We start from the raw sequence: 26887 nt of genomic DNA on the forward strand, positions 1-26887 counted from the left end.
CGGTTTCCCTGTACCTGCATTATGGGGCTCCAGCACTTCCGGCTGTGTGATCGGGGCTCCAGCACTTCTGGCTATGTGATCGGGGCTCTCGTACCTTGGGCCATTGTCACTCCATGTCCCTTCTTCCTTATCCAGAATTTTTAATCAACCGGCACCATCCTGGTCCCGTCGGTGCCGGATACCAAAGAGTTTCCTGTATTTTCAAGTGTCGGCCAGTGGCTCAGTGGGCGGCACTCTTTGCCTCTGAGTCAGAAGGGTTGTGGGTTCAAGTCCCCCTCCATAGACTCGAGCCCGAAAATCTAGGCTGACACTCCCACTGCAGTGCTGAGGGAGTGCTGCACTGTCGGAGGTGCCGTCTTTCATATGAGGCGTTAAATCGAGGTCCCGTCTGCCCCCTCAGGTGGATGTAGAAGATCACATGGACACTATTTCGAAGAACAGCAGGGGGAGTTCTCCCCGGTGTCCTGGGGCCAATATTTATCCCTCAATCAACATCACTAAACACAGATTATCTGGTCATTATCACATTGCTGTTTGTGGGAGCTTGCTGTCTGCAAATTGGCTGCCGTGTTTCCTGCAAGTCACTTGAAAGTATAATGCGATTCAGTTGTGTTTAGACTTAATGGGCCAGTAATTCCGGTCCCAACGCGTGAGTACGGACGGGGTGCTCACGCGTGGGCCCGTTGGAAGTGCCGGATTTCAGCATGCGCAGGAAACCGGCATTTCCTCCAAGGGGTTCAGAGGTCCAACGCGTGCGCGCAGGACTCTGCGCGCACGTGTTGAACTTCCTTCTTTTTGACAGGTTTGCCCGTGTGTGAGGGCCTGAACTTTTTAGACATATAAAAAGGAGACATAAGGACTTGATTCTTTAAGGTAAGTGGTCTATTATTTAAAATTATAACATTTTTTCCACAGCTTTATTGTTTTTAAGGACTTTACAGTAAGGTAAGTTTATTTTTAGACCCGATTTCTTAAAAAATTTGATTAATTGTTTAAAATAGTTTTTTAAAGTTAGTTATAGTTCATTTAATTAGTGGGATGTTTTTTAAAATTTTATTTAAAGTTTAAGTGGTGTTTTGGGCGCCCGTAGTTTTCATGAGTTTGACAGTTCTTAATATCAAACTCATGAATGAAGTTTTCCCTCCCCTGATTGGCTGCCCAGTGCTCACCTGATCCCAGCCGGCACATCGCACTAACTACGCCGCTGGATCAGGCAAGCACAGCGCGCCGACAGCTGAACCGGGCCACTGACAGGAATTCCAAGCAGTCCCAGGCTTCAGCTGTCGGCGCGCCGGGTAAGTGCACATCGGGGGCTTGCACACGCGGCAAGCACCCGATCCTAATTTCTGTGCCAATGTTTTACATCATAACGTATTCGAAAAGTACTTCATTGGCTGTAAAGCGCTTTGGGACGTCCGGTGGTCGTGAACAGTGCTGTATAGATGCAAGTCTCTTTCTTTCTTCCATGTTCGTTATCCCACAGCTCCTTATCACACATCCTTTAATTTAAAAATGGTATTTCTGAGCACCTTTCTGACTGCGAACCCACATGGAAAAATGTTTATACGATAGCAAAATACCGCGGATGCTGGAAATCCAAAATAACAACAGAAAACGCTGGAAAAACTCAGCAGGCCTGGGCAACATCCGTGGAGAGAGAAATAGAGTCAACGTTTCAGGTCGAAACCCTTCGTCAGGACTGAGAAAAAAGCAGGAAATGGAAAGCAGGTTTAGGGGCTGGGAAAAGGAGGAGGGGATGAAAGAACAAGGGGGAAGGTCAGTGGTAGGATAGAAAGCAGGAGAAATTAAGAGACATTAAGAGATATTCAAGGCGAGAGGAGGTGGTAATGGGACAGGTAAAGGAACAAAGGATGGCTCTAGATGGGGTGTGAATTGCGCTGGCAGAATGAAGGACCGCTGCCATGTCCCTAAAATAACTCAGATACAACCAGGTTGCACTATGAAGTTATTTTAGGTAAATTCTGCATTGCTATAGTGCAGCGCTCGTGTGACCATTATAGAATCTGGTGTGGGATGTGCTGCTTTTACATTCTAAAGTAGGTTTTGAAAATTAAATACTATTTTCCAATTTTAAAAAAGTACCCAGCTGTAAACAACTGACACTAAGCCACGTTTTACTTCAACACCCACTAAATATGTTTACCACGGCAACTCTTGGAACACATAGAATCATAGAAATTTACAGCACAGAAGGAGGCCATTCGGCCCATCGTGTCTGTGCCGGCCGACAAAGAGCTCTCCAGCCTAATCCCACTTTCCAGCTCTTGGTCCTTGGCCCTGTAGGTTACGGCACTTCAAGTGCATATCCAAGTACTTTTTAAATGCGATGAGGGTTTCTGCCTTGACCACCCTTTCAGGCAGTGAGTTCCAGACCCCCACCACCCTCTGGGTGAAGAAAGTTCTCCTCAACTCCCCTCTAATCCTTCGACCCATAGTTGCACAACAAGATAACAGGTATCAGCGTGGGGTGGGGCGGGGGGATAATTAATCCTAAAGGGCCGAATGGAAAAGAATTAACTTAAAAACATAGAAGATAGGAGCAGGAGTAGGCCATTCGGACCCTCGAGCCTGCTCCACCATTCAATGAGATCATGGCTGATCATCTAAATTCAGTACCCTGTCCCTGCCTTGCATTTATATTGTGCCTTTCAGGATATCCCAAAGCGCTTTACAGCCAATGAAGTACTATTTGAAGTGTAGTCATAATGTAGGAAACGCAGCAGTGAATTTGCACACAGCAAGATCCCACAAACAGCAATGTGATAATGACCAGATAATCTGTTTTTAGTGATGTTTATTGAGGGATAAATATTGGCCCAGGACACTGGGGAGCTCTCCCCGCGTTCTTCTAATAATTTCACTGCCTAAATCTGCCCTGTTCACAGCACTCTGCCCCCTTATCCTTGCAACAATTCCTTCCCTTTCTTCTACAAGCAGCATTGCATGAGCTGGCGGTATTATAATTGGGAGAGGGGGCGGTGACAATATAATAACTGCACAAAGCGCTACAAATACATTCTCATTCAAAATGAGCATTTAGCAATTGCTGGACACTTACAGATCAGCAGCTCCGGCGCTTCTGAAAGAGACAGGAAACTGACACAGAAACACCTGGAGTGCTCGGAAGTGCCGCCCATGGCATTTCCCCCCATTGGCCCTGGAAACCGACAAAAGGCGGTGCTTCAATGCAGAACAAAATAATGCCAAATTGTGTTTGGAGGGGTGGAATTATCAATCATCTTGTTTCCAGGCAACCTGGACGCTCAGTCAGCAGTGGGGAGGTTTATAAAATCTCAATTTGCAAATGTGCTGTTCCCGACACATGCGTGGAACATCTTATTTGCAATTTCTTAACCTGCATGGTTATATAAAAAAAAAGGGAAACCCTTTTATTCATTGTCTGGGCGAGAGGGCAATGTTTTAGATTTGCTGTTCCTCGCCCAGATAAGTGCAAATTACCCAAACATTAAAAGGAGCAGTAATTGCTGGCTAAAGAACAAATTCTGTAGGAAGTGCATGTATTTGGGTTTTTTTTTAAATGTTTTTGCAAATCCTTCACGCAAACTATTAAAACACGATGCAGGAACGGTTCGTCCTTCCTGCTGGCTTCGGGACATTTTGCAGAGCAGGACGCTGTTCCTCGCCAATCAGAGATGGAGAAGGGGGAAAAGGTCCGTCGCAAGTTTTGTTCCCTCCTGCACTCACTCTGCAGTCTGTGTGTGTAAAGCAGTGGAGGAGAGAGTGGGTGCCTGGTGTTTTACACACACCCCAACCCCCCGACAGTTTATGGGCAAGCGGCCGGAGTTATGAGCAGCGCTGCCTCCTCTTCCTCCTCCTGTTTGCGGTGTTACAAAGAGCTGCCGGTGTGGATCGTGGAGGATCATCACGATGTAAGTGCAGCCCGTCTGCAGCTTGCACCTTGTCTCCCCGGGGATTGGAACGTTGCCCTAGGGGATTAGAATGTTGCCTTGGGGGTTTCGAACGTTGCCCTAGGGGATTAGAATGTTGCGCCGGTGTTCCATACCAGTGCTTCCGACATGCTTTACTTTCCCTTCATTAAATATATTCAAGAGAAAGTTGGATATATTTCTTAAGGCTAAAGGGATCAAGGGATATGGGGAGAAAGCAGGGACAGGGTACTGAATTTGGATGATCAGCCATGATCTCGTTGAATGGCGGAGCAGGCTCGAGGGGCCGAATGGCCTACTCCTGCTCCTATCTTCTATGTTTCTTCTACCTTGGTTGACCGTGTCCGTTCCATTTCCCGCACTTCTGCTCTCACCCCCTTCCCCCCTCTCCCCGGAACCACGTTGGGGTTCCCCTTGTCCTCGCCTTCCACCCCACCAGCCTCCACATTCAACAGATCATCCTCCGCCACCTTTGGCGTGATCCCACCACCGAACGCATCTTCCGCTCACCTCCCCTTGCAGCATTCCGAAGGGAGCGCTCCCTCCACAACACCCTGGTCCACTCCTCTATCATCTCCCAACACCCACTTTCCTTCCCACGGCACCTTCCCATGCAAGCACAGGAGATGCAACACCTGCCCTTTTACCTCCTCCCTTCACTCAGCGACTCCGCACCCACAGCCTTCTGGGGTAGAGAATTCCAAAGATTCACAACAGTCTGAGTGAAGAAATTTCTCCTCAACTCAGTCTGAAATGGCCGACCCCTTATTCTGAGACTGTGGCCCCTGGTTCTAGATACTCCCGCCAGGGGAAACATCCTCTCAGCATCTACCCTGTCAATATCCCCTCAGAATCTTGTATGTTTCAATGAGATCGCCGCTCATCCTTCTAAACTCCAGAGAGAATAGGCCCATTCTACTCAATCTCTTCTGATAGGACAACCCCCTCATCCCAGAGATCAATCTAGTGAACCTTTATTGCACCGCCTCTAAGGCAAGTATGTGCTTCCCCCGTCCCAACCAATGCCACCACGCACCAGCTTCGCACACCCCTTTCCCTGACCCTGTATAATGAAGGCACTACTACTAGTGAATGATAGACGCTCTGTCCAAACTAATAAATGTGCGTCTGTAAATAAATCTTTTGCGTAACAATTGTTAAGTTTAGATCAACAAAACCATCGATGCATTGTGGTCCAGGAAAGTTCATGTCGTGTCACTGTGTGTTTTGCTTCTCTCTCTCTTTTTCGGACTTACCTGAGATTGACTCCAACAAAATGGCTTCCAGGAGCAAATAACTCGTTTGGGTGTGACCTGATTCTGGGTGGAATTTCTTTTTTTATTTTTATTCATTGCCGTCGTTGGCAACGCCAGCATTTATTGCCCATCCCTAATTGCCCTCAAGAAGGTGGTGGTGAGCCGCCTTACAACTGTGTGGTTTGCTGAGCCATTTCAGAGCGCACTTCGGAGTCAAGTCACATTGCTGTGGGTCTGGAGTCGCATATCGGCCAGACCGGGTAAGGGCGGCAGATTTCCTTCCCTAAAGGACATTAGTGAACCAGATGGGTTTTTATGACAATCCAGTAGTTTCATGGTCACCATTACTGGTACTAGCTTTTTTTATTCCAGATTTATTTAATTAACTGAATTTAAATTCACCATTTGAACTTGTGTCTCTGGATCATTAGTCCAGGCCTCTGGATTGCTAGTTCAGTAACTTCAGTAACGTCGACCTCCGACGTAAGGGGTGTTCTACGCGGAGTGAACACACGAAAGGCTGCTGGACCGGATAGCATCCCTGGACGGGTACTCAAGGAATGTGCTGATCAGCTGGCTGATGTCCTCACCGCCATCTTCAATCTGTCATTGGCCCAGGCAGTAGTCCCTACATGCTTCAAGACAGCTACCATTATTCCTGTGCCAAAACAAACGGCTGTGACGTGCCTGAACGACTATCGACCTGTCGCACTCACACCCATCATAATGAAGTGTTTCGAGAGACTGGTCTTAGCCCACATCAAAGCCAGTGTTCCCGCCTCTCTTGACCAACACCAGTTTGCCTATCGTGCAAACAGATCAACGGAGGATGCAATCACAACTGCTCTACACTGAATCACTTAGATGGTAAAGAGACCTACATCAGAATGCTGTTCATAGACTACAGCTCAGCATTCAACACTATCGTCCCCAACAAGCTGGCCACCAAACTCTTGGCCTGAACACTTCCCTCTGCAACTGGACCCTGGACTTCCTAACAAACAGACCCCAGTCTGTCAAATTAGGTAACCACACCTCCACCCCCCCACCCCCCCGACCCTGAACACGGGGGCCCCACAAGGATGTGTGCTGAGCCCCCTCCTCTACTCCCTCTTCACCCACGACTGTGTGGCTGTTCATGGTTCCAACACCATCATCAAGTTTGCGGATGATACCACGGTAGTAGGCCAGATCACCAACAACGATGAGTCAGCCTACAGGGAGGAGGTCCAGCATCTCGTGAAGTGGTGCGCCGATAACAACCTGGCCCTTAACATCAAGAAAACCAAAGAAATCATTGTGGACTTCAGGAAGTCTAAAGGCGGAAGTCACACCCCCATCCACATCAATGGGGCTGTGGTGGAAAGGGTGGACAGCTTTAAGTTCCTCGGAGTCCACATCACGGAAGACCTCTCCTTTTTTTTTTCAAATCAAATCAACTTTTATTGTCATTGTTAGTGCACAAGTGCAGTACAACGAAATGTAGGCTTGCGGCTCCCGAGAGTGTACAATTTGGATTAGGACACTTAAACATTTCAACATACATTTGTACATATATATTAGCATAAATATGACCATAATAAAGTGCATCGGCAGATGTGCAGGCTTTAGTGTTTATTTGTGGAGTTCAGTAGGATGACAGCCCTGGGAAAGAAGCTGTTCCTAAATCTGGTCGTATGGGTGCGAATGCATCTGTAGCGTCTTCCAGATGGTAGGAGGGCGAACAGACTGTGGCTGGGGTGGGTAGGGTCTTTGATGATGGACCGTGCCCTCCGTAGGCAGCGTTTCTGATATATATGTTCTATGGTCGGTAGCCGGGTGCCGGTGATGCGTTGGGCAGTTTTGACTACCCGCTGCAGGGCTTTCCGGTCATGGGAGCTACAGCTGCCGTACCATACCGTGATACAGTTTGTCAGGATGCTCTCTATAGTGCAGCGGTAGAAGTTAGAGAGGATCGGGGGTGACAGATTACATCCCTTCAGCCTCCTCAAGAAATATAGGCGCTGCTGGGCCTTCTTCACCAGAGAGGAGGTGTTGAGGGACCAGGAGAGGTCTTCCGTGATGTCTTCCTGGTCCCTCAATACCTCCTCTCTGGTGAAGAAGGCCCAGCAGCGCCTATATTTCCTAAGGAGGCTGAAGGGATGTAACCTGTCACCCCTGATCCTCTCTAACTTTTACCGCTGCACAATAGAGAGCATCCTGACGAACTGTATCACATTATGGTATGGCAGCTGTAGCTACTATGACCGGAAAGCCCTGCAGCGGGTAGTGAAAACTGCCCAACGCATTACCGGCACCCGGCTACCGACCATAGAGCACATATACCAGAAACGCAGTCTACGGAGGTCACGGACCATCATCAAAGACCCTACCCACCCCAGCCACAGTCTGTTCGCCCCCCTGCCATCTGGGAGACGCTACAGCTGCATTCGCACCCGAACGACCAGATTTAGGAACAGCTTCTTTCCCAGGGCTGTCATCCTACTGAACTCCACAAATAAACTCTAAAGCCTGCACATCTGCCAATGCACTTTATTATGGTCATATTTATGTTAATGTATTACAAGCCAAATGTATGTTGAATGTTTAAATGTCTTAATCTAAATGTACACTCTCGGGAGCCGCAAGCCTACATTTCGTTGTACTGCACTTGTGCACTAACAATGACAATAAAAATTGATTTGATTTGATTAATCAGTATAATAACAGAAAATGCTGGAAACACTCAGCGGGCCAGGCAGCATCTGTGGAGAGAGAAACCGAGTCAACGTTTCAGGTCGATGACCCTTCGTCAGAACTGGAAAAAGTTAGGGATGTAACAGGTTTTAAGCAGGGGCAGGGAAAGGGGGAGGAGGCAGGAAGGAAGGAACGGTCTGTACTAGGGAGGAAGGCAGGAGAGATTGAATGTTGCAAATGGGGATGGCAGGATCATCAACAGCTGCCGCCTGAAAAAATGGGGGCAGGGGTTATAGTCTGAAATTGTTGAACTTAATGTTGAGTCCAGAAGGCTGTAAAGTGCCGAATCGAAAGATGATCAGTGTGCTACCATTCCCTGTGATGTAATCTGCAGTATTTAAAAATGTCTCTTCCTCCCCAAATTTCTACCCTTTTCAAGCCCATCTTTACGTTAATGTTTTGCAGGTGGTTCCATACATCTATCGAGCGATTGGTTCAAAGCATTTGCCAATCGACAATATTGCCCTGGTTCACCTGGATTCTCATCCAGACCTCCTAATCCCGCTCGACATGCCAGCTGACAGCGTGTTTGACAAAGAGTTGCTTTTTGGGTAATGCAAGTGGACTATTTTTTGCATTTATTTAACTCTTTATATAATTTGTATTTATATCATTGTTGAAATAACATAAGAGCATGTACTGTATATATTTTTTAAATAATTACTTTGGCCCGGAATTTGAGGGTCGGGATGACTGTGAGCGGGCAGCGCTCGCCGTCATTCCGCCTTTGAAACTGACCCGCAACCGCGGGAGTTGGCGCAGGCGTACAGAGAACTGTACAGAGGAAGACTCCAGAGAGCGTGGGCCCGTTCTGTTCGGTTTCTCCTCGTGGGACGGCCCTCTCTTCCCAGGAATCAATCTGGTGAACATCAGAAATAGGAGCAGGAATAGGCCACTTGGCCCCTCGAGCCTGCTCCGCCATTCAATAAGATCATGGTTGATCTTGGGCTCAAAGCCACTTCCCTGCCCTCTGCCCATAACCCTTCATTCCCCTATCTTGTAAAAATCTGTCTATCTCCACCTTAAATGTATTTGATGACCCAGCCTCCACGGCTCTCTGGGGCAGAGAATTCCACAGATTTACGACCCTCTGAGAGAAGAAATTCCTCCTCATCTCAGTTCTAAAAGGGCGACCCTTTATTCTGAAACTGTGCCCCCGAGTTCTAGATTTCCCCACGAGGGGAAACATCCTCTCTGCATCTACCCTGTCGAGCCCCCTCAGTATCTTATATGTTTCAATAAGATGACCTTCGTTGCACCGCCTCTTAAGACAAGTATAAGGTCCCCCCACAGGGCAAGTTTGTGATTTCAGTCACAGCTATCCTGAAGTTGCGGTCTGTCGTTCACAGCTCCGACACTGGCTGCGATGTGCCCCCACACACACACACAGCCGACAATCAGTGAAATCTCTCAAATCAGGGAAACTGATGAAACCTTCGGCTCTTGCACAGTAATTACGTTGTTAAATTCCCCAGTAAAAGTCAGACCCAAAGGGATTAGGTGACATGAATCAACTGAGCGGCCTGCGGGTGGCGCTGTCCAGGGAGAGTATAAATACTCGGGCATGGGCCCAGCTTGCGCAGGACATTCTTAACAGGAACTAGTGAAGGACACAACGAGACCTCCATGTTGTAAAACAGTTGATTAAAGCTTTGTTTAACGCTTAGACCAAGTGCCTAGTAGTTTTCTTACGTCAAGGTGTAACTGGAGTTTTAAAAGCATATTAACTGCTATATGACCCTGAAAAACTAATTTTAATTTTGTGCAGTGTGAAATTTGTCCATTTTAATTTTTCAACTTTATTAAAAAAAAATTACATTTTTTTCCCAAAGTTTGCCCATCTTTATTTCAGGTTTGCCTTTTCCCCCCCGTGTGAGAGTCCCAATCTTTGTTTTGCTCTCACTAACATTTTTTTAAAAGTTAGAATTTCAAGAGCTTACTCACTTCCTGGTTCGCTGCCTGTTAGAATTCTGCGTTTTGATTGGCTGTTCAGACAGCCTGTTGAGGTCACAGCAGCTCGCGCAAGGGGATCCCCACTACAGTCCGGTGATTTGAATTGAAGGTCGGAAAACCCAAAGTTCTCGACACAGGGATCTCGCCGCTGACCGCACATTACGGGCCATCGTGTTTGGTAACATTACGGCTAATGTCCAGTAGGTTTTACTGTTGGCGGGGGGGGGGAGGAATTAATTCTGACTGTTTACGCACACCTATCCAAACCTTTAGATTCCAATTCAGCAACAAGTTGCCAGAGCCTCGTAAAGTTTGGGTCCCCTGTAGTCGAGTGACGCTGCTCGTCGTTTCCTTGCCTGCAGTCGTCGCACGAGAGGTTCGGAGAGCCAGAAGCCCCCCTCCGAGCAGGCGAAGGTGGAGCCCGGGCACAAACCACAGACGGGAAGCTGGAACGTAATGGGGAGCTGGGAGAGAATTAGTTAGGGTGGGAGATGTGGGGAGAGGCTTACTTTCAGCAGGAGGGAAGGGGAGGTGCGAGCATGAGCAAGAGCTCGAGATGTATCTGGAAATCGGGAGGAACGAGAAAGTTGACAGGACCATTTCAGTAATTGATGCAATTGGACGACAGGAGAGGATGTGATGGAGAATGGGAGGTCAGAGGTGAGACAGAGAACTTTTTGTTGGATCCAGTCTGAGAGTGTGTCAGAGGCATTGGTTATGGTAGATTCGAGAACTGATGAGAACATTCAATAAAGATCATGGCTGATCTTCGACCTCAACTCCACTTTCCCGCCCAACCCCATATCCCTCGATTCCCCTAGAGTCCAAAAATCTGTCGATCTCAGCCTTGAATATACTCAACGATTCAGCATCCACAGCCCTCTGGGGGAGAGAATTCCCAAGATTCACAACCCTTTGAGTGAAGAGACATAGAAGATAGGAGCAGGAGTAGGCCATTCGGCCCCTCGAGCCTGCTCCGCCATTCAATGCGATCATGGCTGATCATCCAAACTCAGTACCCTGTCCCTGCCTTCTCCCCATATCCCTTTAGCCTTAAGAAATATATCTAACTCCTTGAATATATTCCTCCTCATCTCAGTCTTAAATGGCCGACCCCTTATCCTAAGACTGTGACCCCTGGTTCTAGACTCTCCAGCCAGGGGAAACAGCCTCTCAGCATCTACCCTGTCAATCCCCCTCAGAATCTTGTATGTTTGAATGAGATCACCTCTCATTCTTCTAAACTTCAGAGAGTATCGGCCCAATCTACTCAACCTCTCCTCATAGGACAACCCACCCATCCCAGGGATCAATCTAGTGAACCTTCATTGCACCGCCTCTAAGGCAAGTATGTGCTTCCCTCGCCCCAACCAATGCCACCACGCACCCCTTTCCCTAAGGCACTGCTACATCCCAGGAATCAACTGTTGAGGGGAAAAGAATGGTTTGGTAGGAAGGGAGATGACGAGTAACAAGGGAACATAGGAACAGGAGTGAGCCATTCTGGTGAATGTGCACTGCACTCCCTCCAAGGCCAGTATCTCTTTCCTGAGGTTCGGGGCCCAACACAGCGCAGTTCGTAAGTCCGTAAGGGTGACACCGAGCTTCCGGTCGCCTGTCATTTTAATTCACCGCTCCATTCCCACTCGGACCTCACCATCCTCGGCCTCTTGCATTGTTCCACGGAAGCTCAACGTAAACTCGAGGAACAGCACCTCATCTTCCGATTAGGCACTTTACAGCCTTCTGGACTCAACATCGAGTTCAACAATTTCAGATCATAACCTCGGCCCCTATTACTTTTTTACTTATATTTTTTTCCACCCCTTTGTTTTGGCTCTTCCTTTCCCCCCCGCCCCCCCCCCCCAAAAAAACCTGGCAGCTGTCTCTTATCCTGCCAGTACACGTCACACCTAATCTCAGCTGTCTTTTGTCTCCGCCGGCCTATTACCATCTCGTCTGGTTTTGAATACCTTTTAATGTCTCTTTTACTTCTTTTGTTCGATCGCAGCCCTGCCTTCGATCTATTTTATTTCCTTTCCAGTTTTGAAAAAGTGTTTCGACCCGAAACATCAACTCAGATTTCTCTCCACGGATGTTGCCTGACCTCCTGAGTTTTTCCAGCATTTTCTGTTGTTAGTTCGGATTTCCAGCATCTGCAGTGTTTTGCTATCGTACTGAGTGCAGTTACCCCAGACGGGGGTCTGACCAAGGCTCAGTACAACTGGAAGCATCACAACCTCACTTTTGAATTCAATGAGATAAAGGTCAACATTCCATTGGCCTTTTTGATTCCACTTTTTGCAGGAGGGGCAGCTTCAACAATGCAGGTGACTCCAGTGATGTGCGAGGGAGGTTTTGAGAGTCTTGGGCCATTCTCCCTGGTTTTCAGTCAGAGGGAAAGTTTGCTCCAGATCTCCCTCCCTGTCGCTGGAGCGCTTTCCAATACCAAAAGCAGAGGGGCCACAACAGTGATGTTGGATACCCACGCTGCCTCGCGCCGCTGAAACCGCTCTATTGTGTGAGCCGCGCGAGCGCAGTCGCTCTCCGCGGAGGCCGGCCGGCTGTGTAGAGCGGCGACACTGAGCCGGGAGCGAGCAAACTGCGCCATTTCAGCTACATCAGCAGGGGGTCCCCAGGTGAGCTTTTTTATTTATTCGTTCACGGGGTGTGGGCGTCGCTGGCAAGGCCCATCATTTATTGCCCTTGAACCGCTGCAGTCCATGTGGTGAAGGTGCTCCCACAGTGCTGTTAGGGAGGGAGTTCCAGGATTTTGACCCAGCGACGATGAAGGAACGGTCCAAGCCATGTCCCCCGTAAGCTGCACTACCTCCTGCGTGGCCCACCCGCCCCAGTGCGCGGCCCATTCAAATTTTTGCGCATGCGCGGCATCTACGGTGTAAAAGCCGGTGAGCGGCCTGCGCGGGACCTCTCCAACCACTGCGCAGCCACGCACCTTCAGTGTCAGTCGTGACTCAGTGGGCAGCACTCTCGCCTCTGAGTCAGAAGGTTGTGGGTTCAAGTCCCGCTCCAGAGACTTGAGCACAAAAAGCTAGGCTGACACTCCAGTGCAGTACTGAGGGAGTGCCGCATTGACGGAGGTGCCGTTTTTCAGATGAGACGTTAAAACTGAGGCCCTGTCTGCTCTCGGGTGGATGTAAAAGATCCCATGGCACTGTTTCGAAGAGGAGCAGGGCAATTATCCCCAGTGTCCTGGTCAATATTTATCCCTCAATCAACATAATAAAAACAGATTATCTGGTCATTATCACATTGCTGTTTGTGGGAGCTTGCTGTGCAGAAATTGGCTGCCGCGTTTCCCACATTACAACAGTGACTCCACTTCAGAAAGTACTTCATTGGCTGTAAAGCACTTTGAGACGTCCAGTGGTCGTGAAAGGCGCTATAGAAATGCAAGTCTTTCTTTCTTTTCACGGGAGCTCTGTTTCCAAGTCAGGATGGTGTGTGTGATTTGATGGGGAACTTGGAGGTGGTGGTGTTCCCATGCGCCTGCTGCCCTCGTCCTTCCAGGCGGTCGAGGTCGCGGGTTTGGGAGGTGCTGCCGAAGAAGCCTCGGCTGGTTGCTGCAGTGCTTGCCAATTTCCTTCCAGGTCTTGCTGACGGCAGTGCCTGGGAACATCAACCCTAAATTCCAGGAGACTCCCGGACACTCGGGGAGCCTGATCTCCTACAGTCCGGGAAGTCTGCCGCTCGTGGGATCTGACTGCACTTCAGAGTATTTCGGCAATAATGAAGCACTTTGAGACATCCTGAGACCATAGACCGTGCTCTATATAAACACACCTTCTTTCTTCGAATGCTCGTCTTTCAGGTTCTTGCTGATTCGTGCATCAATGCAGACAAGTAATGGAACCTCCTTTTCTCCCCACCCTTCCCTACCTCCAGAGACCTGAGCATTGAGAATTGGATCATGCCTGTGGTTTACGCTGGCCATTTCTCGCATGTATTTTGGCTCCACCCATTCTGGGCCCAGCAGATCACCGATGGGAAACACAGCTTCTTTGTGGGTCGAGACTCCTCAACTAAAACCATCAGGTATTTGCAAAAAGAAGCGTTCTAACCGGCCTAAAGTAGCAAGAGGTCAAGTGAGCGATTGCGATGAGCTCGGAGGATAGTTGGAAATTGCCTGTACTGTGTGGGCAGATTGATCTCAATTGGGAAAGTTTACTGGAGCAACAAGACCATTGTTGCAATTTACTTCAGTTGAGCTTCCCCTTGCTTTATTAGTCCGAATAGAAAATCCAGCGCACTGTTTCATTAAAGCTGATTTATCAATCTGATTTTGTTTTTGTTTTGGTACATAAGGATTAGGAGCAGGAGTCGGCCATTCGGCCCCGCTCCGCCATTCAATAAGATCATGGCTGATCTTCGACCTCAACTCCACCTTCCCGCCCGATCTCCATATCCCTCGATTCCAAAAATCTGTCGATCTCAGCCTTGAATATACTCAACGACTGAGCCTCCACAGCACTCTGGGGCAGAGAATTACAAAGATTCACAACCCTCTGAGTGAAGAAATTCCTCCTCATCTCAGTCTTAAATGGCCGACCCCTTATCCTGAGACTATGCCCCCTAGTTCTAGACACTCCAGCCAGAGGGAACAACTTCTCGGCATCTAACCTGTCAATCCCCTTCAGAATCTTGTATGTTTCAATGCAATCGCCTCTCATTCTTCTAAACTCCAGAGAGTATCGGCCCATTATACACGATACAGACCCTAGTGTTGAAAAACTCTCTGATAATAATAATTCAACTTTATTGTCATTGTACAATGAACAACGAAATGTGATCTTGCAAGCTCCCATGAGTCCAGTACAAATAACATTAACATTAACATTAAACGTAAATAGCACCGTTCTGGGAGAAGCAAAGCCGCTGCGTCTGTGCGTGCCGCCATTCCATTGCCGCCATTCCACTTCCACCATTCCGACAATCTTCAGCCCAACGCCCGGGCCTGCTCACCAGCCGCCCCTCGCAGGGCTCCTTCCGTGACCTTCTCACCAACCGCCCCTTCTCGGGGCTCCTTCTGTGACCTTCTGCACTTGGTCTTCCCTGATGGTTACTCCTCCAGGTACTAACCAGGCCTGGCTCTGCTTAGCTTCCAAGCCTTGCCAGTGACCCTGTCCCTAGTCCCAGGAACAGGGCTGATGTTCTTTAGTGAGATTGTACACCTGAATGTTGAACCTGCTGCCCAGTCAGTTGTGTGCAATGTTTTCCATGAGAAGCGAGTGGTAATCACTGGCCCAATGCATTGACCTGCTATTTTACGTTCTTGTGCCAGCTGTGGCTCAGTGGGCGGCACCCTCGCCTCTGAGTCAGGAGGTTGTGGGTTCAAATCCCACTCCAGAGGCTTGGGCACAGAAATCCAGGCTGACGCTCCAGGGCAGCACTGAGGGAGTGCTGCACTGTCGGAGGTGCCGTCTTTCGGATGAGACGTTAAACCGAGGCCCCGTCTGCTCTTTCAGGTGGATGTAAAAGATCCCATGGCACTATTTTGAAGAAGAGCAGGGGGAGTTCTCCCCGGTGTCCTGGGCCAATATTTATCACTCAATCAACATCACTAAAAACCGATTATCTGGTCATTATCACATTGCTGTCTGTGGGACCTTGCTGTGTGCAAATTGGCTGCTGCGTTTCCTACATTACAACAGTGACTCCACTTCAAAAAGTACTTCATTGGCTGTAAAGCGCTTTGGGTGGTCGTGAAAGGCGCTATAGAAATGCGAGTTCTTTCTTCCTCTTTATTTCAGTGCACGAATGTTGTCTTTTTCTAACCGGTGTTTCCTGCGGTCACACCGCATTATCTCCTCAGGGTTACGAGTACGGAGAGCTACTTCCTCAGCGATGGTCTCTACGTCTCGGAGAAGCTGCTGGAGAACAGGAAGCCGCTGGGACTGCAGGTGATCAAGGTCGAGCCGGCGGAGCGGAGCCGCCAAACCAGCCAGGAGGGAAACGGGGACTCGGCGGCCAAGAAACCCAAACTGGAGCGTTCGGCCAACGGGGAAGGTTCGTCTGTGGGCGCTGCCCCGTCAACCAACGCCAACAATCGGACGTCTGAATGCACACTCGGTGACGCCGGCACGCCTACAGATCTCTCCACCACCAGAGAGAGAAGTGGGCAGGAAACCACTCGACCGGGCCAAGGAGCAGCATCTCCTGACAGCAAGCAGCTCCAGCACGGTGAAACTGTTGAGGATCTCCTTCATATCCTGGACAGAAGAGGTGCCTACATCCTTGATATTGACTTGGACTTCTTTTCAGTTAAAAATCCTTTTAAAGAAATGTATACCAAGGTACTGTACATTGCATTATTCCAATTGATGACTTGGATGTCTTTTTTTTAAGGAAAAAGATATATAATGTTAACTGTGCATTTATCGATTTGAGTTTAAATGGTTTCCCTTGGCCATGGAGGGAGTGCAGCGTAGATTTCCTAGAATGATACCTGACATGAATCAGTCATTTCATGAAAGAAAGACTTATGAAATAATACTGAGTGGCCTACGGGTGGCGCTGTCCAGGGAGAGTATAAATACTCGGGCACGGGCCCAGCTTGCTCAGGACATTCTTAACAGGAACTAGTGAAGGACACAACTAGACCTCCATGTTGTAAAACAGTTGATTAAAGCTTTGTTTAACGCTTAGACCAAGTGCCTAGTAGTTTTCTTACGTCAATACCCAGACTCCAAGGGTTAAATTACGAGGAGAGATTACACAAATTAGGGTTTTATTCCCTGGAATTTAGAAGGTTAAGGGGTGATCTGATCGAAGTTTTCAAGATATTAAGGGGAACCGTTGGGCAATGTTCCCTCTAATTTTATTCTTTGGGGCTGCGCGGCCCATTCAAAATTCCTCGCGTACGCGGTTTTTGCATTTAAAAGGCGGTGAGTCGGCTGCACGGGAGCTCCAGGGCGCTGCGTGACTGCACAGCTTAAAGGGATCGTTGCTGATAGGGTCGATAGAGAGAAACTATTTCCGCTGGTTGGGGAGTCTAGGACTGGGGGGCAGAGTCTAAAAATTAGAGCCAGACCTTTCAGGAGTGAAGTTAGGAAACACTTCTCCACACAAAGGGTGGTAGAAGTTTGGAACCCTCTTCCGCAAACGGCAATTGATGCTGGGTCAATTGTTAATTTTAAATCTGAGATTGATAGATTTTTGTTAACCAAAGGTATTAAGGGATATGGGGCAAAGGCGGGTATATGGAGTTAGGTCACAGATCAGCCATTGAATGGCGGAACAGGCTCGAGCGACTAAATGGCCTCCTGTTCCTATGTCTTGTGTGCACGCAATCTTTCATATCTTGCACATGTGGGTTGAGTGTTGGTAGGGGTCCATCTGGTTTGGATAGTGTTGTACATGGAGGGATATGGTTTCCTGGGATGGGAGGGAGGTCCTATGAGGAGAGATCGAGTAGATTGGGCCTCTACTCTCTGGAGTTTAGAAGAATGAGAGGTGATCGCATTGAAACATACAAGATTCTGAGGGGGATTGACAGGGTAGATGCTGAGAGGCTGTTTCCCCCTGGCTGGAGAGTCTAGAACTTGGGGGTCACAGTCTCAGGATAAGGGGTCGGCCATTTAAGACTGAGATGAGGAGGAATTTCTTCACTCAGAGGGTGGTGAATCTTTGGAATTCTCTACCTCAGAGGGCTGTGGATGCTGAGTCGTTGAGTATATTCAAGACAGAGATCGATAGATTTTTGCACACTATGGGAATCGAGGGATATGGGGATCGGGCGGGAAAGTGGAGTTGAGGTCGAAGATCAGCCATGATCTTATTGAATGGCGGAGCAGGCTCGAGGGGCCGAATGGCCGACTCCTGCTCCTAATTCTTATTTTCTTATGTTCTTTTGTTCTTAAAAGATTGGAATAGATTGTTGACCCGAGCTGAATTGGGAGCAAGCAGGCAGATGTCCTATACCTCTTAATGTCTCTTCTCTTTTGTTCTCTCCCAGCCCGGCCTTTTAATCTATTTCATTCCCGGTACCTCTTTAGTCTTGACAAAGGGTTTTGACCCGAAACGTTGACTCTAATTTCTCTCCACGGATGTTGCCTGGCCTGCTGAGTTTTTCCAGCATTTTCTGTTGTTATTTCAGATGTCCTGGCCTGGGTTGTTTATCTCTCCCGATATGGGTGTCTAGCGATCCTCATTTTCGCTGTTGTAGCTGTATTGGCTCTGTATTTTGGAGGTGATCACAGAGAAGTCTTTAGGCCGAGATGGGACGTTAAACCTGCTCTCTCGGGTGGGGGTGTAAAAGATCCCACGGCCACTATTTTGAAGAAGAGCAGGGGGAGTTCTCCCCAGTTGTCCTGGGCCATTACAAAAGTACTTCATTGGCTGTAGAGCGCTTTGGGACATCTCGAGATTGTGAAAGAGGCTGTAGAAAAGCAAGTTCTTTTCTTTATGGGTACAAATGTGATACAAGTAATGATGCTGTGTGCAGGGTCGTTCTCACACTGCGTACTTCAGTAAGGCAGTGAATGTTGACCGAGACCAAACATCGTTTCCAGCTTGAGCCCTCGGCGGTGTAACGCTTCCATAATCGCATTTGTCTTGTTCCGCAGGAAGAGTATGAAATTCTCAAGCAGTTGTACGGTTTTACAAAACCTGATTGGGAAGAGGCTGATGAGGTAGGTGAAAATCAAACCTTCGATGCTGTCAATGCAACACGAGATTATGTTCTTGGGACCGGTTTAGGAGATGATAAATTGTTCATGCAAGTTCTTCAACTGTTTGGATTGCTATTGGTTGTCAGCTACTTGCTGTTTACTCATACATTAAATGGAGGTGTTTGCAGGAAAATGGCCATTTGGCCTTGAATCCCGGTGCATTAAGGCTCTTGCCGTTGTCTCGTTCATTGATTCTGGGCACTAATATTTCTAACACGATGTTCAAATCGAAGATGCTGAGCCATAACTCCATACCTGAATCAGTTTCTGTGTCCTATTCCAAGCCAATTCACCATAACCGTGACAACAACAACGACTTATATTTACAGGAAACTCTTTTTACCGGCACCTAAATAACCGGAAATCTCTCTTAACCGGCAAAATTCAGGAGTAGGTTCAGGTAAGTTTTACTTCATATTAGTGGCCGTGTAACCAGGGTTCCTGGATCTGTGGCCGTGTAACCGGGGTTCCTGCACCTGTTGCCATGCAACGGGGACTCCTGGATCTGTGGCCATGTACGGGGCTCTCGTACCTTTTACTATACCTCTCTGTAATCCGGACTTTTTGATCAACCGGCACCACGCCGGTCCCGTCGGTGCTGGATAAAAAAGAGTTTCCTGTACATAGCGCCTTTAACGTAATAAAACTTCCCAAGGCACTGAGCCACATAAGGATAAATTAGGGCAGGTGACCAAATGCTTGGTCAAAGAGGTAGGTTTTACAGAGCATCTTAAAGGAGGAGAGAGAGGCGGAGAGGTTTAGGGAGGTAATTCCAGAGCCTTGGGCCCAGGCAGCTGAAGGCACGGCCGCCAATGGTGGAGCGATTAGGATTGGGGATCTTTAAAAGGCCAGAATAGGCGGAGCACAGAGGTCCAGGGGATTATAGGACTGGAGGAGATTACAGAGATAGGGAGGGGGGGGGCATGGAGGGATTTGAAAACAAGGATGAGAATTTTAAAATCGAGGCGTTGCTTAACCGGGAGCCAATGTAGGTCAGCGAGCACAGGGGAGATGTAGTTGTATTGTAATCGAGTTTGAAAAATGCGTCCATAGCCTAGCCCGAGAATTGAAATGGTATTTAGTTCGTCTTGCTGTCTTACCTTGGGTAGCGGGTGGGGGAGGGGGGGGGGGGCGCAGGCATCTTTGTATTAGTTTATCCCAAACTAGTAATATATTGAGTTTTATTACTGTCTTTAGCTTGGGAGGTAGTAAAAAGATGGCTTTCTATGTACAAGCTAAATTTAAGTTAAAATCTTGCACATCAGATCTTTTTTACTAAATATCGCTACAGTAACTAAAGTAGATTTATAAGCAATAGCCTTTCAATAGGATCGTGGCTGATCCTTCGACCTCAACTCCTCCACTTTCCCAGCCAGATCCCCATGACGATTGAATGTCCACAGCCCTTTGTAGAGAATTTTTACAACAATAATTGTCTGAATTTTTTTTTTCTGTTGTTTGATTCTTCTATCCCCAACAACTTCTTGTCCGTGAGATGCTTCACCTTTAATGGGGAAGTCTGCCATAGTTGTGAGGTTAGCGAAGGGAGGAGGTGATGGTGTCAGTGTGGTGGCTGCCAATGGTATCACGGTGCGCGTCGATCACGCAGGTTAAAGGACACCTTTGGGGCATGATGCAGCTATCGGGCAGGGTATGTTGTCTGTTGAACTCCTCGCACATCACAGGGAAGCTCTGCTGTACAAAGGTGATAGCTGTAGCTAAGATGGAGTCATAACGGCACAGAAGGAGGCCATTCGGCCCATCGAGTCAGTGCCAGCTCTCTGTAGAGCAATCCAGTTAGTCCCATTCCCCCGCTCTATCCCCGTAGCCCTGCAAGTTTATTTCCCTCAAGTGCCTATCCAGTCTCCCCTTGAAAACATTGAGTGTCTCCGCTTCCACCACTTCCGTCGGCAGCGAGTTCCAGGTCATCACCACTCGCTGCGTAAAAACGTTTATCCTCCCGTTCCCCTGTATCCCTTGCCCAAAACCTTAAATCTGTGTCCCCTAGTCCTTGTACCATCAACTAGTGGGAACAGCCTTTCCCCGTCTAGCCTATCCAAACCCGTCATAATCTTGTACACCTCTATGTTTGATTTAAAAAGATAAAATAAAACCCTTCGTGGGCATACTATTTATCACCCTCTGTAAATAAAAGAATATGGAAGTGAATTCTGTATTTCCACTTGGAAATGTGTTAATGTCACCTAACTCCAACCAGTCACCCACACAATTTAACCCAATGAGGCTTAGGAATATTTTTCTTCAGAGAAAAATAAAAGAAAGGGGAAAATGCTGGATTGTCAGGATGACTTTCGGACCTGAATAGATACTTCAGGAGTGTACATAGCAAGCAATGTCACTCGAAGCAACTTAACATCCGCCTCACCTGACTTCCAGTACAAGCTGTGCAGCTGTATGTGTGCACCCAAGATTGGACTCTTCCTAATGTATCAAATCTACTTTACATTTGTTTAGGTCAGTAGCACCCTCGCCTCTTAGTCAGAAGGTTGTCCCACACCAGAGACTCGAGCACAAACATCTAGGCTGACACTCCCAGTGCAGTGCTGAGGGAGCGCCGCACTGTCGGAGGTGCCGTCTTTCGGATGAGACGTTAAACCGAGGCCCCGTCTGCTCTCTCAGGTGGACGTAAAAGATCCCACGGCCACTATTTCGAAGAAGAGCAGGGGGGTGTTCTCCCCAGTCTCCTGGGGCCAATATTTATCCCTCAATCAACATGACTAAAGAAACAGATGATCTGGTCATTATCACATTGCTGTTTGTGGGCGCTTGCTGTGCGCAAATTGGCTGCCACGTTTCCTACATTACAACTTCACAAAGTACTTCCTTGGCTGTAAAGAGCTTTGCGACGTCCGGTGCTCGTAAAAGGCGCGATAGAAATGCAAGTCTGTCTTTCTTTATACCTAGGAGGCCTTGATCGATTGTGTGGATGCTCGTACAAGACAACTAGAAGATATGGAAGCTGCATTTGCAGACCTGTGCGAAGATGACAGTGAAGAGAACGTACATAAATGGGCCGCAATCCCTGGGTAAGTGCAACAATTGCTGAGCTTTGCCACATTGCAGCGTTGTTTCCCTGGCGGTAGATAGGTTTAGCTGCATGTGATTCTGTTGCTTTTTTTTCTTGTTAAATTCTCTTCCGTACATCCCTTCTCCTCTTTTCCCCCCGCCCCCCCCCCTTTATCCCTCTCGCTCTTCCAGGTTTGATCCTCCAGTTAGGGCAGTAGGCCACTGCATCGTGACCAGCTCCATGCGACTTGATGTCCAGCCGCTGGGACCGGTCCCGCTGGCTGCCCGACCCCACCTCCGAATCGGAGCAGTCTTCGGCCGCAGTGTTCCAAAGAACAGCAGCCCATCCAAGGACTGATTTAAATGTCCCCCTTCTTCGAAGGTTTTTACATAGAATTACGCAGCACGGTGGCATAGTGGTTAGCACTGTTGCCTCACAGCGCCAGGGACCCGGGTTCAAATCCGGCCTCGGGTGACTGTCTGTGTGGAGTTTGCACATTCTCCCCGTGTTTGCGTGGGTTTTCTCCGGGTGCTCCGGTTTCCTCCCACAGTCCAAAGATGTGCGGGTTAAGTTGATTGACCATGATTTAAAAAAAAAAAAAAAAAAAATTTGACCCTTAGTGTTAGGGGGGATTAAATATGTGGGGTTACGGGGATAGGGCTTGGGTGGGATGGCTGTCGGTGTAGGGACCGGGTGCTAGGGTTTGGATGATCAGCCATGATCTCGTTGAATGGCGGAGCAGGCTCGAAGGGCCGAATGGCCTTCTCCTGCTCCTATCTTCTATGTTTCTATGTATATCCAGCACAGAAACAGGCCAGTCGGCTCAACTAGTCTGTGCTGGTGTTTATACTTCACACCAGTCTCCTCTCATCCCATCTACCACATCTCAGCCTTTCAGCATCGACTTCTAGTCCCTTTTCTCTCATGTACACGTCTAGTTTCCTTTTGAAAGCATCTAAACTATTCGCCTCAACCACTTCCTGTGGTAGCGAGATCCACATACAGGAAACTTTGGTTTATCCGGAGGTTAACTGTCCGGAATGCTCAAGCCACCGGCAAAAATCAGGAGCCGTTTCGTTAGGTTTTTTTTTCTTTTCGTTGCTTTTTTTTCACCAGTCAGGCTCTGCAAGGTCTCGCTGAAGCTGTTGCTAAGCTACAGAGACGCTTGCAAGGTACGGCCGACTGTTTAGAAGCTGTTGCTAACAGGGTTTGTTGCCAGATACGGAGCTCAAAATCTCCGTATGTTTCAACATTAGCGCTGGAGTGTCCGGCAGTTTTGATGGGACGGCAACAGCTCGGTCCCGTCGGTGCCGGATCGCACAAAGTTTCTTTATTATCCGGCACCAATGGGACCGCCATGGTGCCAGTTTATCAAAAAGTCCGGATTACAGAGAGGTATAGTTAAAAGGTACGAGAGCTCCGTACACAGCAACAAACCCAGGCTTCCCTGTTGCTTAGCAACATGTTTTTTTTTATTCATTGATGGGATGTGGGTGTCGCTGGCTGGCTAGGCCTGCATTTAGTGCCCATCCCTAATTGCCCTTGAGAAGATGGTGGTGAGCCGCCGCCTTGAACCGCTGCAGTCCATATGGTGTAGGTACACCCACAATGCTGTTAGGAAGGGAGTTCCAGGATTTTGGCCCAGCGACAGTGAAGGAACTCAGGCCACAGACCAATCGTCCCTGTTGCTTGGCAACAAGTGCACGAACCCCAGTTACATAGCCACAGATCCAGGAACTGCCACTAATATGAAGTAAAACTTACCTGAACCTACTCCTGAATTTTGCCGGTTAACAGAGATTTCCGGTTATTTAGGTGCCGGTTAAAAGAGAATTTCCTGTACTAACCACTCTGAGTGAAGAAATTTCTCCTTACTTCCCTATTGGATTTATTAGTAGCTATCTTGTATTTATGGCCCCTATTTTTGGATTCTCCCACAAGTGAAAACATTCATAGAAAACTACAGCAGAGAAGGAGGCCATTCTGCCCACCGTGTCCGTGCCGGCCGAAAAAGAGCTCTCCAGCCTAATCCCACTTTCCAGCTCTTGGTCCGTAGCCCTGTAGGTTCCGGCACTTCAAGTGTATATCCAAGTACTTTTTAAATGTGATGAGGGTCTCTGCCTCTACCACCCTTTCAGGCAGTGAGTTCCAGACCCCCACCACCCTCTGGGTGAAAAAAGTTCTCCTCAACTCCCCTCTAATCCTTCTACCAATTACTTTAAATCTCTGCCCCCTGGTTATTGACCTCTCTAAGGGAAATAGGTCCTTCCTATCCACTCTATCTAGACCCCTCATAATTTTATACACCTCAATTAAATCTCCCCTCAGCCTCCTCTGTTCCAAAGGAAACAACCCCAGCCGATCCAATCTTTCCTCATAGCTAAAATTCTCCAGTCCCGGCAACATCTTCGTAAATCTCCTCTGTACCCTCTCTAGTGCAATCACAATTAACTCCACATCTACCCTGTCCAACCCAGTCATAATTTTAAAGATCTCTACCAGGCCGTCTACAAAATTCTGTTGAAACTTGACAATTGGTTGGAATTCCAAAGCATTATCAGTAGAACTGCATACAGGGCCGCATCACTTTTTAAATATTTATTAATTCTAATTACAGATAAAATTGCCGTTTTTAATTTTTTTTAATGGTACAGTTTTAAAGGGGGTGCAAGAACAGAGAGACCTGGGGGGGTTTGTGCACAAATCTCTGAAGGTGGCAGGACAGGTTAACAAAGCAGTTAATAAAACACATGGGGTCCTGGGCTTTATAAATAGAGGCAGAGAGTACAAAAGCCAGGAAATTATGCTAAACCTTTTATAAAACACTAGTTCGGCCCCAGCTGGAGTATTGGGTCCAATTCTGGGCACCGCCACTTCAGGACGGACGTGAAGGCTTTGGAGAGGGTAGAGAGGAGATTTACTGGAATGGTTCCGGGGATGAGGGATCACAGTTACGTGGATAGACTGGAGAAGCTGGGGGTTGTTCTCCTTAGGGCAGAGAAGTCTTAAGAGGAGATTTGATCGAGTTGTTCAAATTTTAAGAAATAAAAACTTAGAAAATGCTGGAAATGATCAGCAGGTCAGGCAGCATCTGTGGAGGAAGAAACCGAGTTAACGTTTCAGGTCATTGACCTTTTGTCAGAATTTAGGAACTTGTGCCTATAAAAGGTGGGTTCATCCAAACAAATTTATTGGAATTCTTTGAAGGTGTATCCGAGTTCGGTGACGAGAGCACGGAGGTGAAAGTTATAGGGCAGCTTTTCCCTGGGCCCATGGTGGGGACCACCACGCTATCATTATCACCTCTTTTTGCCTCGCTTCAGTCATTCAATCACTCCTGCCCTCCACCCTATCACGGAAACTTCCCTTTAGTTCTTTCCCTGCCCCTTTTGCCCTGGCTCTGTACTTGCTTAAAAGCTGTTAATTTCTAACGCCTTCCAGTTCTGACGAAAGGTCATTGGCCTGAAACGTTAACTCGGTTTCTCTCTCCACAGATGCTGCCTGAATATTTCCAGCATTTTCTGTTTTTGCATCGGATATACGGCACAGAAACGGGCCATTCGGCCCAACCAGTCCATGCCGGTGTTTATGCTCCACTCGAGCCTCCTCCCGTCTTTCCTCATCTAACTCTATCAGCGTAACCCTCTATTCCCTTCTCCCTCATGTGCTTGTCCAGCCTCCCCTTAAATGCATCTATACTATTTGCCTCAACCACTCCCTGTGGTAGCGAGTTCCACATTCTCACCACTCTCTGGGTAAAGAAATTTCTTCTGAATTCCCTATTGGATTTCTTGGTGACTATCTTATATTGATGGTCACTAGTTTTGCTCTTCCCCACAAGTGGCCCGGCATATTCCTCACTCTACCATTACCATCAAGCCAGGGGACCAACCCTGGTTCAATGAGGAGTGTAGAAGAGCATGCCAGGAGCAGCACCAGGCATACCTAAAACTGAGGTGCCAACCTGGGGAAGCTGCAACACAGGACTACGTGCGAAATAGTGGAAGCAGCATGCTATAGACAGGGCTAAGCAATCCCACAATCAACGGATCAGATCAAAGCTCTGCAGTCCTGTCACATCCAGTCGTGAATGGTGGTGGATCATTAAACAACTAACAGGAGGAGGAGGCTCCATGAATATCCCCATCCTCAATGATGGTGGAGCCCAGCACGTGAGTGCATAAGACAAGGCTGAAGTGTTTGCAGCCATCTTTAGCCAGAAGTGCCGAGTGGATGATGCATATCGGCCTACTCCTGAGGTCCCCACTATCACAGAAGCCAGTCTTCAGCCAATTCAATTCACTCCTCGTGATATCAAGAAACGGCTGAGTGCACTGGATACAGCAAAGGCTATGGGACCCGACAACATCCCAGCTGTCATGCTGAAGACTTGAGCTCCACAACTAGCCGCGCCTCTAGCCAAGCTGTTCCAGTACAGCTACTACACTGGCATCTATCCGACAATGTAGAAAACTGCCCTGGTATGTCCTGTCCACAAAAAGCAGGACAAATCCAACCCGGCCAATTACCGCCCCATCAGTCTACTCTCAATCATCAGCAAAGTGATGGAAGGTGTCATCACCAGTGCTATCAAGCAGCACTTACTCACCAATAACCTGCTCACTGATGCCCAGTTTGGGTTCCGCCAGGACCACTCCGCTCCAGACTTCATTACAGCCTTGGTCCAAACATGGACAAAGTAACTGAATTTCAGAGGAGAGGTGAGAGTGACTGCCCTTGACATTAAGGCAGCATTTGACCGAGTGTGGCATCAAGGAGCCCTAGTAATACTGAAGTCAATGGGAATCGGGGAAAACTCCACTGGCTGGAGTCATACCTAGCACAAAGGAAGATGGTTGTGGTGGTTGAAGATCAATCATCACAGCCCCAGGACATCGCTGCAGGAGTTCCTCAGGGCAGTGTCCTAGGCCCAATTATCTTCAGCTGCTTCATCAATGACCTTCCCTCCAACATAAGGTGAGAAATGGGGATGTTCGCTGATGACTGCACAGTGTTCAGTGCCATTCACAACTCCACAGATAATGAAGCAGTCCATGCCCGCATGCAACAAGACCTGGACGACATTCAGGCTTGGGCTGATAAGTGGCAGGTAACATTCGCGCCACAGAAGTGCCAGGCGATGACCATCTCCAACAAGCGAGAGCCTAACCACCGCCACTTGACATTCAACGGCATTACCATCGCCAAACCCCCCACCATCAACATCCTGGGGGTCACCATTGACCCCCTGACTCCCCAAAGCCTTTCCACCATCTACAAGGCACAAGTCAGGAG

At 48.2% G+C, this 26887-nt stretch overlaps 2 protein-coding genes across 3 annotated transcripts in view; one reads left to right on the forward strand and one right to left on the reverse strand.

Moving 5' to 3' along the window:
- drosha (drosha ribonuclease III) overlaps positions 1 to 3224 on the reverse strand; it is a 213962-nt gene extending 210738 nt beyond the window's left edge. Inside the window, exon 1 of one of the 2 annotated variants that reach the window (XM_085989256.1) lies at positions 3080 to 3224. The gene's annotated coding sequence lies outside the window, so the exon portion shown is untranslated. The remainder of the gene's footprint in view (positions 1 to 3079) is intronic. The other variant, XM_085989257.1, reaches the window with a different exon arrangement.
- A 398-nt stretch (positions 3225 to 3622) lies between these two features.
- Positions 3623 to 26887, forward strand: part of c5h5orf22 (chromosome 5 C5orf22 homolog) — a 32085-nt gene continuing 8820 nt past the window's right edge. The window contains exons 1-6 of the mRNA XM_085989258.1: positions 3623 to 3911; positions 8327 to 8472; positions 13781 to 13930; positions 15708 to 16188; positions 18460 to 18525; positions 21490 to 21611. Coding sequence (XP_085845384.1) covers positions 3828 to 3911; positions 8327 to 8472; positions 13781 to 13930; positions 15708 to 16188; positions 18460 to 18525; positions 21490 to 21611 — 1049 coding nt within the window. The 5' untranslated portion in view covers positions 3623 to 3827. The remainder of the gene's footprint in view (positions 3912 to 8326; positions 8473 to 13780; positions 13931 to 15707; positions 16189 to 18459; positions 18526 to 21489; positions 21612 to 26887) is intronic.

Source organism: Somniosus microcephalus, chromosome 5 (genome assembly GCF_052327205.1).
Source record: "Somniosus microcephalus isolate GS21.2 chromosome 5, FLI_Smic_1.0, whole genome shotgun sequence".
NCBI classification, from domain to species: domain Eukaryota; kingdom Metazoa; phylum Chordata; class Chondrichthyes; order Squaliformes; family Somniosidae; genus Somniosus; species Somniosus microcephalus.